General features: G+C 42.3%; 1 protein-coding gene across 2 annotated transcripts in view; it reads right to left on the reverse strand.

The window, feature by feature from the left end:
- Window positions 1–343: 343 nt before the first annotated feature.
- Window positions 344–16881, reverse strand: part of pdcd6ip (programmed cell death 6 interacting protein) — a 140334-nt gene continuing 123796 nt past the window's right edge. For both annotated transcript variants that reach the window (XM_078540104.1, XM_078540105.1), the window contains exons 17-18: window positions 8995–9191; window positions 344–982 (exon numbers count right to left, since the gene is read on the reverse strand). In XM_078540104.1, the coding sequence (XP_078396230.1) occupies window positions 820–982; window positions 8995–9191 (360 nt within the window). In that variant the 3' untranslated portion in view covers window positions 344–819. The remainder of the gene's footprint in view (window positions 983–8994; window positions 9192–16881) is intronic.

Raw genomic sequence — 16881 nt, forward strand, 5'->3', positions numbered from 1 at the left:
GGTCAGAAACAGCTATGGAGCAGAAATTATGAATGAATGCAAGATCTTCCTCACCTTCAGAGGGTTGGATATGCTTTGAGCAGTACACTCAATTCATGAATGATAGCAAGCTGTTGAATTGTAAGGGAAGTGACAGATACATACAATCCAAATAGACTGGGAGAGCTGAGACACAAGAATTTTGGCTAGGAAATGTTCCTCCTGCAGTTACTTTCCTTTAAGAAATATCAAGTCTGAGATTGTCAGACTTTTGGAAATGAGGGTTTGTTACCTTCTAAACTGTCTTGAATTGTTTTAAAGACTATATACTGTAACTTTATTTACCCATAAAAGCTAACACTACCAAGTTTCAATCTTGATTTTTAATGCAATTATAGCTTAATTTACCATATGATTTACAAGGCCCTGATTAGACAAAATAGTATATAGGAAATAACATAAACCAGATACAGTATAAGCAAATATGTAAAAGTAGCACTCAAAGACAACCCTACAAACACAATCTGCTTTATATTTGTGCAGCATTTCAGGCCTATTCCCCAAAACTGAATTAGGAAAAAACTCTTAACAAAAGATATATCTAATGAGCAGTTTGTACCATATGCATTTTTGCAAAAAAAGTTGAGATTTCAAATTTGCTAAATTATTCCTAGTGTTTGCCATTCTGAAAATAGTTACATTTAGTGCAATATTAGATTTTAACAGTACAAATTTAATTAGCATTGACCTCAGACTAAAATTTAAGAGAATGCAGTGGACAAAGTATTGAGGTAATTTAAAAATTAACCACAACATGGAATCTTAAACACACAGTGCCTCTTATTGCTGGTAGAATTGCTGCTGAGGGTAAGGGTATCCTGGCTGCTGAGGTTGCTGAGCACTTTGTAACGGTGGCTGTCCAGGAGGCGGGTACATGTATGGCATGTTGTACTGGCCATAGGCATATTGGTTATATGCCATTGGCATAGGCATTGGGTAGAACCTGAAAAAATAAAACATGAAACATAAGAACAAGAACAGGTCAATCAACTAAGTCACATCATGCTCGCTCTTCTTTTCTCTTATGTAAAAAGAAAGGCACAGCAGCAGTCACTTCCATCACTGCACTGAACTCCCCGCAAAGCATCCTTCTGAAGGAAGCACGCCAAAATGTGGCCTAACTACTGATCTATACAAGATCCAGAACTTGTTACAATAAATGCCCTCAAAATGTCATGACTTAATTTTGTCAGGTTACAACAGAAAACTTTGTGCATAATCAAAAGTTTACTTTTATTTAAACCTTTGCTTCTTCCTTCATGTATATCTTTACTGGTTTCTGTTGCAATAGACACATTAAAATCCGTGAGCATTGTTTTACATCATAAACCACGCGCTTAAATGGCCTACATTCCAAAACATAGGCCAAATATATTTTGATGAGAGATGAGGAAAGAGAAAAAGACATGACAACAGAAGGAACAAGATTCAAGATAGTTTACTGTGCTTTGGCAGATCATGTGGAAAGTACAAACGTTTTGCAATCAGGAATAAAGAAAATTTCATTAGCTACTGCAATTTTGGGGGGAGATGGTGGCGTAGTGGTAATGTTGCTGGACAAGTACTCCAGGGGTCCAGGAAATGCTCTAGGGCCATGGGTTCAAATCCCACCACAGCAGAAGGTGGTATTTAAATTCAGTTAATAAATCTGGAATATAAAGCTAGTCTCAGCCACGGGGACCATGACAACTTTCAGTGCTTGTTGCAAAAACCCATCTGGTTCACTAAAACCCATCTGTCCTTTAGGGAAGAAAGTCTACCGTCCTTACCTCGTCCGGTCTAGACATAACTCCAGATCCACAGCAACGTGGCTGACTCTTAACTGCCCTCTACAATGCCCAAGCAAGCCACTCAGTTCAAGGGCAATCGATGGGCAACAAATGTTGGCCTTGCCAGTGACACCCACATCCCATGAAAGCATGAGAAGATTTCAGATTTACTTCATTTGTTAATTTAGCAAAATTTCAACTGTAAACTTCCAATGCAACATCCAATTCAGCATTATTGCATAGAAAAAGACTCAACAGGAATTCTCAAATGATATCAATTTATGTTGTAATTAGCGCATCCTTTATCACTAAAGCTATGCCATGTCTGGCTTTAATTGTCTCCTTTTGTTTGAACTTGGGTATTGCAAACACAGTACATCAAACTTGCCATACCTCTATGCCTCAGAAAAATAAATGTGCTCAATCCAAAGGAGGGCTAAGTACAGAAAACTACATGACACAGACCAGTAGATAAGTCTTGCAAAGCTAGCCCATAGCATCACACTAGTAGCTCTTTAAGCATTATGTCATAACACTGGTCAGTGCCCTTCTGAAGGTAGTGTGCCAATAAGTGACTGAACCACTGATTGGTGAACTCAATGGTCTTTCCTAATACCACAAGGAAGTACTTCACTGAGATAGCTGGTAATCTTATTAAATGGCTATTTTTTATCTGCTGCAAATCATGCTGGCTATCTTGTACCTTACAGGAGATTTAATTAGTGCCTCTTGGGTCTTTGTTTCGACAGAGTACATTTCTTTGCCTCCATAACAATGACTACACACTAAAACTGATCTACTGGGTGTAAAGTGCTTTGGGACGTCCTGAGAAAATTATAGGGCATGACGTAACTGCAAGATCTTTGTATAATAGAATACACTGGTGAACCTGGAGTCACTTTCAGACTTGGGCGGGGGGGCTTAAATGAACTCCTCCCTTTACTTATAATTGACTCAAACATCATGTTGGCAATTGGCAAGATGTTAAGATGTTGTAGGACCAAACTCTCCACAGGGCATGCTGAACAATCCATCTACCTTAAGTATTGGAATCAATCCTGAGGGACAGGATAAACTGTCACATAAAGGAACAGATTAATCAGGGATAATCAGCGTGTTTGTTAGGAGCAGGTCATGTCTTACTAATTTAATCGAATTTTGTGAGGAAGTAACAAGGAAGATTGATGAGGGTAGCGTAGTAGATGTTGTCTACATAGGTTTTGTAAGGCATTTGACAAGGTCCCACATGGCAGAATGGTCAGAAAAGCAAAAGCCCATGGCATACAGGGGAATGTGGCAGGTCGGACTCAAAATTGGCTCAGTGGCAGGAAACAAAGGGCAATGGTTGATGGATGTTTTTGCGAATGGAAAACGGTTTCCAGTGGCATTCCACAGGGCTCAGTGTGAGGTCCCTTGCTGTTTGTTATATATATATTAATGATTTTGACTTAAATGTGGATAGCAAAGGAAAATTTGTAGATGACACAAAATCTAGCTGTGTAGTTGATAGTGAAAAGGATAGTTGTTGTCTCCAGAATGATATCAATGGCTTGGTTGAATGGGCAGAAAAGTGGCAGATGGAATTCAATCCTGAAGTGAGAGGTAATGCACTTGGGGAGGGCAAACAAAGCTAGGGAATACACAATAAATGGGAGGATATTGGGAAGGGTAGAGGAAGTGAGAGATCTCGGAGTGCATATCCAGAGGTCCCTGTAGGTGGCAGGACAGGTGGATAAGATGGTAATGAAAGCATATGGAATGCTCTCCTTTATTGGACAAGGTTTTGAATGCAAAAGCAGAGGTGTAATGATGGAACTGTATAAAACGCCAGTTAGGCCACAGCTGAAATTTTGTACAGTTCTGGTCGCCACATTACAGGAAGGACATAACTGCTCTTGAGAGTAAAGAACGTACGTATGAACATACGAATTGGAAGCAGGAGAAGGCCACTTGTCCACTTGAGCCTGCTCCACCATTCAATAAGATCATGGCTGTTCTGATTGTAACCTCAACCCCACATTCCTGCCTACCACCAATGCCTTTCACCCCCTTGTCAATCAAGAATCTATCTAGCTCTGCCTTAAAAATATTCAAAGACTCTGCTTTGAGGGAGAGTTCCAAAAACTCACTACCGTCAGAAAAAATTTCTCCCATCCCTGTCTTAAATGAGCGACCCTTTATTTTCAAACAGCGACCCCTGGTTCTAGATTCTCCCACAAGAGGAAACATCCTCTCCACATCCACCCTTTAAGGCCCCTCAGGATCTTAAAGGTTTCAATTAAGTCACCTCTTACTCTTCTAAGTTCCAGTGGATACAAGCCTAATCTGTGCAGCCTTTCTTCATAAGACGACCTGCCCATTTCTGGTATTAGTCTAGTAAACCTTCCCTGAACTGCTTCTAACACATTTACATATTTCTTTAAATAAGGAGACCAGTACTGTACACAATATTCCAGGTGTGGTCTCACCAATGCCCTGTACAACTGAAGCATAACTTCCCTACTTTTGTAAATAATTCCCCTCACAATAAATGACAACATTCTATTAGCTTTCCTAACTACTTGCCGTACCTGCATACTAACCTTTTGTGATTCATGCACTAGGACACCCAGGTCCCTCTGAATCTCAGAGCCCTGCAATCTCTCACCATTTTAGATAATAAGTTTCTTTTTCATCCTTCCTGCCAAAATGAACAATTTCACATTTGCCAACATTATATTCCATTTGCCAGATCTTTGCCCACTCACTTAACCTATCTTTGTCACTTTGTAGCCTCCTTACGTCCTCTTGATAATTTACTTTCCTACCTATGTGTCGTAAGCAAATTTAGCAACCATTCCTTCGGTCCCTTCATCCAAGTCATTTATATAAATTGAGAAAAGTTGAGGCCCTAGCACCGATCCCTGTGGCACACCACTTGTCACATCCTGCCAACCAGAAAGACCCATTTATGCCAATTCTGCTTCCTGTTATCTAGCCAATCTTCTATCCATGCCAATATGTTACCCCCTACACCATGAGCTTTTATTTTTTGCAATAACCTTTGATGTGACACTTTATCCAATGCCTTCTGGAAATCCAAGTATAGTACATCCACCAGTTCCCCTTTATCCACATCACATGCGATTCCTTCAAAAGAACTCCAATAAATTGGTTAAACATGATTTCCTTTTTACAAAACCATGCTGACTCTGCCTGATTGCCTTGAATTTTCCTAAGTGCCCTGCTATAACATATTTAATAATAGCTTCTAACATTTTCCCTATGACAGATGTTAGGCTAACGGGCCAGTAGTTTCAAGCTTTCTGTCTCCCTCCCTTTTTGAATAAAGAAGTTATATTTGCTATTTTTCAATCTAATAGAACCTTCCCCGAATCTAGGGAACTTTGGGAAATGAAAACCAATTATCTCATTAGCCACGTCTTTCAATATCTTAGGGTAAAGTCCATCTGGACCTGGGGATTCGTCAGCTCGCAGCCCCAACAATTTGCTTAATACCACCACCCTGGTGATTGTCATTTTCCATGTGTTTCCACCCCCCCCCCCTTCTTCCATTTCCTGATTTACAGCTATTTCCAGGATGTGAATACCAAAGCAAAATACCTGTTTAATTCATCCACCATCTTCCTACTTTTTATTATCAATTCTCCAGCTGCACTATGGGACCAATGCTCACTTTGTTAAATTTTCTTATTTAAATATCAATAGAAACTCTTACCACCCGTCTTTATATTACTAGCTGGCTTTCTCTCATATTCTAATTTCTCACACATTATTAATTGTTTTGTCATTTTTTGCTGTTTTTTATATTCTTTCCAATCTTCTGACCTGCCACCCGTCAGTGTGTAATTATATGCTTTAAGTTTGATACTATCTTTAACTTTTTTAGTTAACCACGGATGGTGCCTCCCGCCTTGGGCTTTTTCTTACTCGTTGGAATGTATCTATTCTGTGTATTATGAAATATCCCTTTAAATGTCTGCTACTGAACCTCTGTTGATCTATCCCTTAACCTCATTTGCCAGTTCCTTTAGCTAGCTCCGCTTTCATGCCCATATAATTGCTCTTATTTAAGTTCAAAATACCAGTTTTAGATGAACTCATTTCTCCCTCAAAATGAATGCAAAATTCAATATTATAAATCGCTGCTACTAGGAGTGCCTTCACTAGGAGGTTATCAGTTAATCCTATCTTGTTGCTCAATACCAGGTCTAGTATAGCCTGCTCTCTGGTTGGCTCCAGAACATACTGTTCTAAGAAACTATCTGAAAAACATTCTATGACTTCCTCTTCTTCACTACCTTTGCCCATCTGATTTTTCCAGGCTATATGTAGATTAAAATCCCCCATGATTATTGCTGTAGCTTTCTGGCAAGCTCCCATTATCTCTTCTTTTATACTCTGTCCTCCCGTGAAGTTCCAATTAGGGGGCTTGTACACCAGTCCCACAAGTGACTTCTTCCCTTTATCATTCCTCATCTCAACCCAAACTGCTAGTTTCCTACATCTACATCCTAGTTTCCTGAATTTAGGTCATCCCTCTCTAACGTGCTAATGCCATCATTAATTAAGAATCACCCCTCCACCTTTTCCTTACTTCCTGTCTTTCCTAAATGTCACGTACCCTTCAACGTTCAGGTCCCAATCTATGTCATCCTGTAGCCATGTCTCTATAATGGCTATTAGATCATACTTATTTATTTCTATTTGCGCTATCAGTTCATCTGTTTTGTTTTGGATGCTACGTTTAAATATAGAGCCTTTAGTTTTGTCCCTTTGTTGTTTTTGTAGCATCTAGCCTTAGCTGATTTACTCTTAGATGGATACTCTTTGTCCCCTCCTGTCAGAGTCTGTTTATCATTTCCCATATTAATACCTTTCTGTCTTGCCTCGAGTCTACTCTTTGGTTTACCACATCTTCCCAAATTTGATCCCTTGCCCCCGCTATTCAGTTTAAAACTCTCTCTACTTCTCTAGTTATGCGGCTTGTGAGTACCAGGGTCAGCATGGTTCAGGTGTAGACCATCCCAACAGTACAGATCCCACTTACCCCAATACTGGTGCCAGTGCTCCATGAACCGGAACCCATTTCTCCCACACCAGTCTTTCAGCCACACATTTATTTCTCTAATCTTATTTGTCCTATGCCAATTTGCACATGGCTCAGGGAATAAACCAGAAATTATCTTTGAGGTTCTGCTATTTAATTTGGTGCCTAGCTCGTCATACTGACTCTGCAGAGCCTCCTTCCTCATCCTGCCTATGTCGTTGGTACCTACATGGACCACAGCCACTGAATCATCACCCTCCCATTGCAAGTTCATCTGCAGCTCTGAGCAGATGTCCCGAACATTGGCACCTGGCAGGCAATGTAGCCATCTGGACTCTTGCTCTTTGGTACAGAGAACAGTGTCAATTGCCCTCACTATACTGTCCCCTAATACCACTACTTGCCTTTTTGTCACTTGGATAGCTTCCTGTAATCAAGTGCCATGGTCAGTTTGCTCATCCACCCTGCAGCCCCTGCTCTCATTCAAACAAGTTGAGATCCTCAAACATTTTAGACAATTGCAGAAGTGCAAACTCCTGCCCACTGGGTCCCCTTACCTGCCTCACTCCCAGTCACACCTTCCTCTCCCTGCCCAAATCAGAAGACCCTATCCTAAGTGGTGTGACCACCTCCTGGTATAAAGCATCCAGGTAACTTTCCCCTTCCCTGATGTGTTGCAAAATCTGCAGCTTCAGCTTCTAGCTCAATGACTCTGAGCCAAAGTTCCTCAAGCCACAAACACTTACTGCAGACGTGTTTGCCCTGGATCAGTGTCTCATCCAGGAGCTCCCAAATGCTGCAGCCTTGACACATCACCTGTCCTGCCATCCTTAACGTGTTTTAAACAATTACTTAATTATATTAATCACTTATTTATGTTCCTTTCTTGTATATTTTATTAACTTTACCACCAATTTGTGTACTATTTTAAAACTTAGAGATAGAATAGAACTTAACCACTTACCAGATACTCACCAAACAGTATCTCCTAGCTCCTAAACTAGCTCCTTTCCCTGTAGTAGAGCAAGAACCAATTTCTATGGGGTGAGAAAGATAGAAAAAGGAAACGAACACGTCCTTTCCTCCACTTCACCAAATTCCCCTCTCACCAAACTCCAAGTTTTCACTCAGTTAGCTCAGCTGCACTCCATTTGCCAAGGCTTGAAAATTGCAGCTATAAAGAAAGATTGGATAGGCTGGGCTTGCTTTCCTTGGAACTGAGGAGGCTGAGAGGTGACCTGATTGAGGTATACAAGATTATGAGGGGCCTAGATAGAGGTGCCCCGAGCAGAGAGTTCAATTACCAGGGGGCATAGATTTAAGGTGATTGGTAGAAGGATTAGAGCGGACATGAGGAAAAACCTCTTCACCCTGAGGATGCTGGGTGTTTGGAATTCACTGCCTGGTTTGGTGTTGGAGGCAGAAACTCTCAACTCATTTAAAAGGCACCTAGATCTTCATCTAGAGTGCTGTAACCTGCAAGGCTATGGACCAGGTGCTGGAAGGTGGGATTAAAATGGGCAGCTAGATTATTTTCTTTTTTGGCCAGTACAGACATGATGGGCTGAATGGCCTCTTGCTGTGTTGTAAATTTTCTATGGTTTCTAAATTTCAAATGAACAGGCTGCACTTAGTTCAATAAAATATTAAACCTCACTGATGAGCCAGTTTAAGGTTGAAAATTAAAATTCTCCTATCCATTTTTTTGTGTCAGCATGTCCAGAACATACATCAAGTGATTCAGGAAACCCAAAAACTCTTAACACATGTAAATTAGGGGGTACTTATTCATTAAGCTTTGCAACCTGTTCTTAACCATTAAACACATTTGGCAGTAATGATTTTTAACCGGAAAGATTCTTCTAAATCCAAACCCAGCATTTTCAAACAGTACAGAATACAGAGCCCAATGCTGTAATGGGGAATTGCCAAAACGCCAGGTGCAGGCCCCCTTCCCTATTATTTCTGCTCAGAATTAGGTACAACATTTCAACACAAAAAAAAATAAAACTTAAACAAAGGCTTTTAAGATTTCCTGTTTCACTGTATTTTTTTTCCTTTTAAAAATCAAATGGTTAACATTTAGCCAGGTTGACATTTAGCCAGGTTGACAATGCAAACTCAGTCACGACTTACCCATGATATCCTTGATACGAGGGATATGGAGGGCCCTGTGCTTGTGACAGCACACCAGTGCCTCCAACGGGAGCAGGCATAGAAGCAATTGGAGCAGGAGCACTTGTGGTTGCAGGAGCTGCAGCTAATGGAGCAGCTGGAAAGGTGGATCCAACAGATGGAGGTGGGGGCCGTGCAGGAGGCTGAGGTTTAGGTTGCTACATAAAAAAAGAGGACTTAGAATGAGATTGAAGAGAACATTAAAAATAAAGCTATTTTATCATTCATCTGTTGAATACATTTTCTGTTAGGTTACAAGTATTTTAGCTGGAATATTACCAGTAAACCAGCATTCTAACATTGTCCAACCAAGATTATTTTCTCTAAACATATTAACACCGCCAACCATATTAAAGCTAGTACAAGCAGCGTGGTTCAACTTTGTTGCAATAAATTATTTCAGGATATATTTTTTTTAATTCACAGGTATCTGGTGTAATTTGGAGAGATTAGGCAGTCACAATTCATTGTTAGCCATCAAGTATTTGTCATCATTCCGTTTGGAAATAACTTAAGAAATTTACATTGTATTGATAAATGCAAATCAAATTGCTACAATATTGAGGACTTTTGGTATAAAAGTGATGACCATAAAGCAGCAAAGTTGGACACTAGTATGCATTCTATTACATAACCATTTCAAAGATATCCTGTGTGGGCTACCAAAAAATCAAACCTGTTTACACCAAGCACAATGGAAAATGGTTGCATCCTTGTACAAGATAATGGCAGCTTCTTTTATTTGTTAATTATTGGGTACTTTTGTTGTGTGTGTGTGTGGAGTAGTTAGATAGCAAGAGTATTATATATAGAGCCCATGGAATAGTCTCAATCGACTTGTGCGGTTTCAAAAATGGACATGAATCTCATGCGTACTTAAGAGCCTGGGAGAACTTGGACTTTTACATTCCACATTACAGCAACGCCCCTCCCCACTTCATGATATCATCCCAAAATGAACAGTAAACTAAACCAGATGACAAAGGAAAGAGAAGCACAAAGAGGAAAAGTGTGGGCTTAGGATGGACTGGAAAAGAGTGAACCGATTACAGGACAGGATATTGGGATAGGAGGGGTGCTGGAGGATTGGGGCCTTGGATAGTGAGGGAGAGATGGTGCCAGGCGTCAGGGAGAAAGAAAGACTGGAAATAAAGATTGTGGATAGGGGCTGGAGAGAGAGGGGGGTCTAGAATCAGGAGAGGAAATGAGGGGACGCTAAGAATTAGGTAGGGTATGTGCTGGTTTGGGGCCCAGCATTTCACGTCAAGCCAAAAGCAGCAAGAATGTCATGTGTGGGAATGGTACCAAGTGAGGAGTAGCCCTTAAATAAATGCATGAAATCTGAGGCATTGATTGTGGTAAGTAATTTTTATTCCTTCATGGTATGTGGGCATCACTGGCAAGGCAAGCATTGTTGCCCATCTCTAATTGCCCTTCAGAAGGTGATGGTGAGCTGCCTTCTTGAACTGCTGCAGTTCATCTAGAGTGGGGAGACGCACAGTGCTATTAAGAGAGAGTGTTCCAGGATTTTGACCCATTGACAGTGGAGGAATAGCAATATAGTTCCAAGTCAGGATGGTGTACAGCTTGGAGGGATCTTGCAGGTGGGTGCTGTTCCCATGCATCTGCTATCCTTGCCCTTCTAAATGGTACAAGGCACAGGTTTGCAAAGTGCTGTCAAAGGAGCCCTGGCGAGTTTCTGCAGCGCATCTTCTATATGGTACATAAAGGCAAAATACTGCGGATGCTGGAAATCTGAAACAAAAACAAAAAATGCTGGAAAAACTCAGGTATAACAGCATCTGTGGAGAGAAAGATAGTTAATGTTTCGAGTCTGTATGACTCTTCTTCAGAGCTAAAGAGAAGTAAAAACGTGATGAAATTTATACTGTTTAAGGGGGGTGGAACAGGTGAAGCTGGATAGAAGGCCAGCGATACGTAGCGGCAAGGAGAGATTGCCAAAATGTCGTAAACTAAAAGGTCAAAGGGGCGTTAATGGTGGTGGTACTGGCAAAAGGAGGTGCTGATGGTGGCATTAAGGATAGAAAGCAGAATGTGATAATAGCCAGACAAGGGTAAACACTCTGAAAAGAACATCATAAGTGACAGATGGCCTTAGTGGGGGTGGGGTAGGGAGAGGGGACTGTGGTGGGAAAAAAGACAAAAATAGAGATAAAGCAATGAATAAAAATGAAAATAAATATAAATAAAAATGAGCATTGAAAAAAGGGGATAAGAAAGGAATGAGGGTGGAGGAGAGAGTTCATGGTCTGAAGTTGTTGAACTCCATGTTAAGTCCGGACTGTCTGTCCGCAAGCATGGCCCAGACCTTCCTGTCGCTTGCCATTTCAACTCACCATCCTGCTCTCATGCCCACATGTCCGTCCTTGGCCTGCTGCAATGTTCCAGTGATGCCCAACGCAAACTGGAGGAACAGCACCTCATCTTCCAATTAGACACTTTACAGCCTTCCGGACTTAACATAGAGTTCAACAACTTCAGACCATGAACTCTCTCCTCCATCCTCACCTTTTATCCCCTTTTTTCAATACTCATTTTTATTTTTTATCCATTTATTTTTATTCATTTTCATTTTTATTCATTGTTTTATCCCCACTTTTTGTCCTATTTTCGATCTTTTTTCCCAACACTGACCCCTCCCCCACCACCCCCATTAGGGCCATCTGTCACTTGTTCATGTTGTTCTTTGCAGAGTGCTTACCCCTGTCCGGCTATTATCACATCCTGCATTCTATCCTTAACACCACCATCAGCATCTCCTTTAGTCAGTACCTCCACCATTAACACCCCTTTGACCTTTTGTTTATGGCAACTTTGGCAATCTCTCCTTTGCCTCCATCTACCGCTGGCCTTCACCTGCTCCACCTCCCTTAAACAGTATAAATTTCACCACATTTTTACTTTTTATCTCTAAAGAGTCATACAGACTCGAAACGTTAACTCTGTCTTTCTCTCCACAGATGCTGTTAGATCTGCTGAGTTTTTCCAGCATTTTTTGTTCTTGTATTGTATATGGTACACACCGCTGTCACTGAACAACAATGGTGAATGGGGTGCTGATCAAATGGGCTGCATTGTCCTGGATGGTGTTGAGCTTCCAGAACGTTGTTAAACTACACTCAAGGCAAGTGGAGAACATTACATCATTCTCCTGACTTGTGCCTTATAGAGGTGGACATCCTTTAGGGAGTCAGGAAGTGGGTTACTTGCTATAAAATTCCCAGCCTCTGAACTGTGCTCGTGGTAGCAGTATTTATGTGGCTGGTCCAATTAAGATTCTGCTCAATGGTAACGCCAGGATGTTGAGGGTAGGGGATTCAGCAATGGTAAAGGCATTGAATGTCAAGGGAGATGGTTAGATTCTCCCTTGTTGGAGTCAGTCATTGCCTGCACCTGTGTTGCACGAATGTTACTTCCACTTATCCAAATGGAAGATTGTTTCCACTATTGGGCAAATGGAGAACAAAGGTACAGAGACAGTTGCGAGATGAATCGCTATTTCAATTTTACTAGGGCACCATGACGCCACACTTGGTCAAATGCTGCCTTGATGTCAATGGCAGATTTTCACACCTTACCTCTGGAATTCATCTCTTTTGTCCACGTTTGGACCCAGACTGTAATAAGGTCTGGAGCCGAGTTGCTCTGGTAGAACCCAAACTGAGCATTAGTGCGCAAGTTATTGATGCGCAAGTGCCACTTGATAGCACTGTCAGCAACACTTTCCACTTTGCTGATGCTTGAGAATTGATGGACCAGTATTTGGCCAAATTGGATTTGTCCTGCTTTATGAGGACAAGACATCCTGAGCAATTCTCCACATTGTCAGGTAGATGCCAATGTTGGAACTGTACTGGAACGGTTTGCTGACTCTGCCACCATTGAGGATGGGATGCTTGTGGAGACTCCTCCTCCCATTAGTTATTTAATTGTCCACCATTCATGCCTGGATACGACAGAACAGCAAAGCTCTGATCGGATCTGTTGGCTCTGGGGTGCTTCAGTATGAGTGGTACTTCCACTGTTTAAAACACATATAGTCTTGTGTTGTAGTTTCACCAAGTTGGTACTCATTTTTAGATATGTCTGGTGCTCCTCCTGTCATGTTCCCCTAGATTCTTCTTATGTACATAGGAATAGGTTCAACCAGGATTGTCCCCTTGGCTTGATGGTAATGGTAGAGTATGGGATATTACGGGCATCAGGTTACAGATTGTGGTGGAATACAATTTTGCCGCTGTTGATAGCCCACTGCACATAATGGACACCAACTTTTAAGCTGCTAAACTTATTCTGAATTTATCCCATTTAGCACAGTGGCAGTGCCAGTGCCAGGCAAGCCAATGGAGGGTGCCTCCAAAGTGAAGACAGAATTTAATCTTCACAAGGGTTGAGAGGTGGTCAATCCTATCAATACTGTCACAGGTAGATAGATTTGTGAAAAGTATGATCAGTGAAGACAAATTCACATAGATTTTTCCCTCATGTTGGTTTGCTCACCATCTGTCGCAAAGCCAGTCTGGCAGCTGTGTCCTTTAGGACTTGACCAGCTGCTACTGAGCCACTCTTGGTCATAGACACTGAATCCCAAACTCAGATTCTGTGCTCTTGTTACCATGGAGGACTCCTGATTCATCAGTTGAGGGACGATAGGCGGTGGTAATCAGTAGGGAGTTTCCTTACCAATGTCTGACCCGATGCCATGAGACTTCAATGAATCTGGAGTCAATGTTGAGAACTCCCAGGGACACTCCTTCCTGACTATATATTATTGCTCCTCCACCTATGGTGGGTCTGTTCTGCCAGTGGGACAGGACATAACCTGGGATGATGGATGCAGGAGTTTGAGACATTGGTTCTAAGGTATGTTAGTGAAAGTATAACTGTGACTATGGCAGGCTATGACTTGGCTAGTCTGTTGAACTGATCTCCCAATTTTGAATCAAGTCGCCAGATGTTAGCGAGTACCATCTTGCAGGGTGAACTGGGCTTGATGTGCCTTTGTGGTGCCTGGCTCTCAGGTTGTTGTCAGGTGGTCCATCTGGTTTTATTGTTATTAGACTTCCCGGTTTCATTTCGTAAAAAAATAAATTATTTTCTATTTCAAAGGGCAAATAGGAAACAACTGTATCACTATAGGTCTGGAGTCACATTTAGGGGCTCCATGTAAGGAGTAAGGATGGCAGATTTCTTTCCCTGAACCAGATAGGCTTTTACAACGATCTGGTAGTGATCAAGGTCACATGACTGATGTCAGCTTTTTATTCCAGGTTTATTTAATTAATTGAGCTTAAATTCCCCAGCTGTTATGATGGGATTTGAACTCTTATCTCCAGATCATTGGTTCAGCACTACTGGGTTACTTAGTCCAGTAACCTAACAATTATGCTAGTATTCTCAATATGATTTCAGTGCTAACACCACATTCAGGAATTTTGGAAATAGAACAGGAAGTTATCTTTTTCTCATAGTCTTCACAGGCAGAGATGATTTTCTTGAGGATAATAATGATGGCAATTCTGAAGGCAAGTTAGAAAGTTCCTACAGAAGCAAATCACTTACAACCTCAATGAGCCTGGGGGCTGAGAAGAAATTTTTGTAGTCAACAGATTAATGGTAACTGAAGTCAAATAAACAGGAGGTGGGTCTCATCATCAAAATAAGCTTGGAGAAGGCATAAGGTGTCACAGGAGAGAAACCGAAGACAGAAACAAGTTTGGGGCAAGATCAAGCAGGAGCATAATAAAGGCAAATGAATGGTGGTCTCAGAGTGACAAAGCTCTCCACAAGCTCCCCATTCCTTTTATTTTGAAGAGCCACGGAAACTAGCTTGAAACAATTAATAGTGAGAAAATGAAGCTGAGTGCTGACTTTGTTCTTCAGGGTAACCCGGTAGGTGTTTTTTTGTAATGCACGGTGCTGCTCAATTATGTTTTTTTTTGGCGGCAGTGTAGCCAGACCTGGTGATGGATGGGTCAGCAAGTTACATGACAAATAGATCAGATAGATTCAAGTCTGCACCTCTTAGACCAGAGTGGGATCGACCAGGATGGGGGAGCAAAGGCTTTGCTGGGGACAAGAGCAAAGCTGAACATGAGGGTGTAGTTAAACATTTTGACAATTGCTGAAGTATTGTGGTGAATAGAGGTCCAAAAGTGAGGCAATCAAGATTTACAAAAAGAGTGATTTAGGGAAAGTAGTCAGGAGGCATTTTAAAGATGAGGGGGCTGAAATGAGGGGAGATGCTTGAAGATGTAGGATTGGGAATGTTGGGAGTGGGGAGAGGTGTTAAGGTGTGGGAAACCATTGTTCTTTGGTGATCAGCATTGTGGCAGTTTCAGCAATGAAGGTGATCAAGCAGGATGGGTAAGCCAACAAGCTGCAGTCAAAGCCAGCATGTCAATGAGCCACACAAGGTTGTGTATGGCATAGGCAAACCCAAGTCAAGTGCAAGAAATCAGGTCTACAGTCAGCTGAAGGCTGAGGTCCAGCAAAAAAAAACCCATGGCCTAAAGAACAAATGGTGGGTGGAGAAAGCGCAGGAGATCCAACAGTTAGCCGACAACCATGACATGCGAGGTTTCTTTCACACAGTCAAGACCACCTACGGCTCAAGCACCCAAGGCCCCATTCCACTGCTAGCCAAAAACAGAAAGGTGCTCATCAAGGACAGAGAGGCAGTCAGCACCCGCTGGAAGGAGCACTTCAAAGATCTTAACAGGGACTCTGTCTTCAATGCAAGTGTCCTCGACTCCATCCCATAACATGCTATCTGCCACCATCTCAGCACAACCCCAACCCAGCACGAGATATATAAGGCCATTCGACAGCTAAAGAGCAACAAGGCATCAGGAGTAGATGGAATCCCTGAAACACTAAAGCGTGGGAGAGAAGTACTAATGACGCGAATACATGGCCTCATCTGGAAGGAGGAGAGCATGCCAAGAGATCTCAGATGCCGCAATCGTGACTATCTTCAATAAGGTGACAAATCTGACTGCAGTAACTATAGAGGAATCTCCCTGCTCTCGGCCACAGGGAAGGTCATCGCAAGAATCCTCTTCAATCGCTATCTCCCGGTCGCTGAAGAGCTCCTCCCAGAGTCACAATGCAGATTCCATCCACTAAGGGGCACAACGGGCATGAACTTCACCACGTAGCAACTGCAAGACAAATGCAGGGAACAGTACTAACCCTTGTACATGGTCTTCTTTGACCTCACAAAAGCCTTTGACACTGTCAACTGCGTGTTTCGGCTGCCCCCAAAAGTTTGTCACCATCCTCCGCCTGCTCCACGATGACTTGCAAGCCGTGAACCTAGTCAACAAATCCACCACAGACCCAATGCACGTTTGGACCGGGGTCAAGCAAGGCTGTGTCATCGCACCGACTTTCTTTTATCTTCCTTGCCGCAATTCTCCATCTCACCCTCAGCAAGCTCCCCACTGGAGTGCAGCTATAAACAACAGAACAAATGGGAACCTTTTCAACCTCCGCTGCCTGCAGGTTAGATCCAAGGTTGTCCCATCCTCTCTGTCATTAAACTACAGTATGCAAACTATGCTCGTGTCTGCACACACTTGGAGGCCGAGCTCCAAGCCATCGCCAACACCTTCAACAAGACGTACATAGAGCATGGGCCTTACACTAAACATCCAAGACAAAGGTCCTCTACCAACCTGACCCCTCCGCACTGCATATCATTCCCCCCCCCACCCCCCCCCACATTCCCGCCCCCCACCACGCCGCACATTCCCCCCAACACCCACCCCATTATAAAAATCCACGACAAGGCCTTGGACAACGTGGAACATCTTCTGTACCATG

The sequence above is a fragment of the Cetorhinus maximus genome, chromosome 4 (assembly GCF_964194155.1).
Source record: "Cetorhinus maximus chromosome 4, sCetMax3.hap1.1, whole genome shotgun sequence".
NCBI classification, from domain to species: domain Eukaryota; kingdom Metazoa; phylum Chordata; class Chondrichthyes; order Lamniformes; family Cetorhinidae; genus Cetorhinus; species Cetorhinus maximus.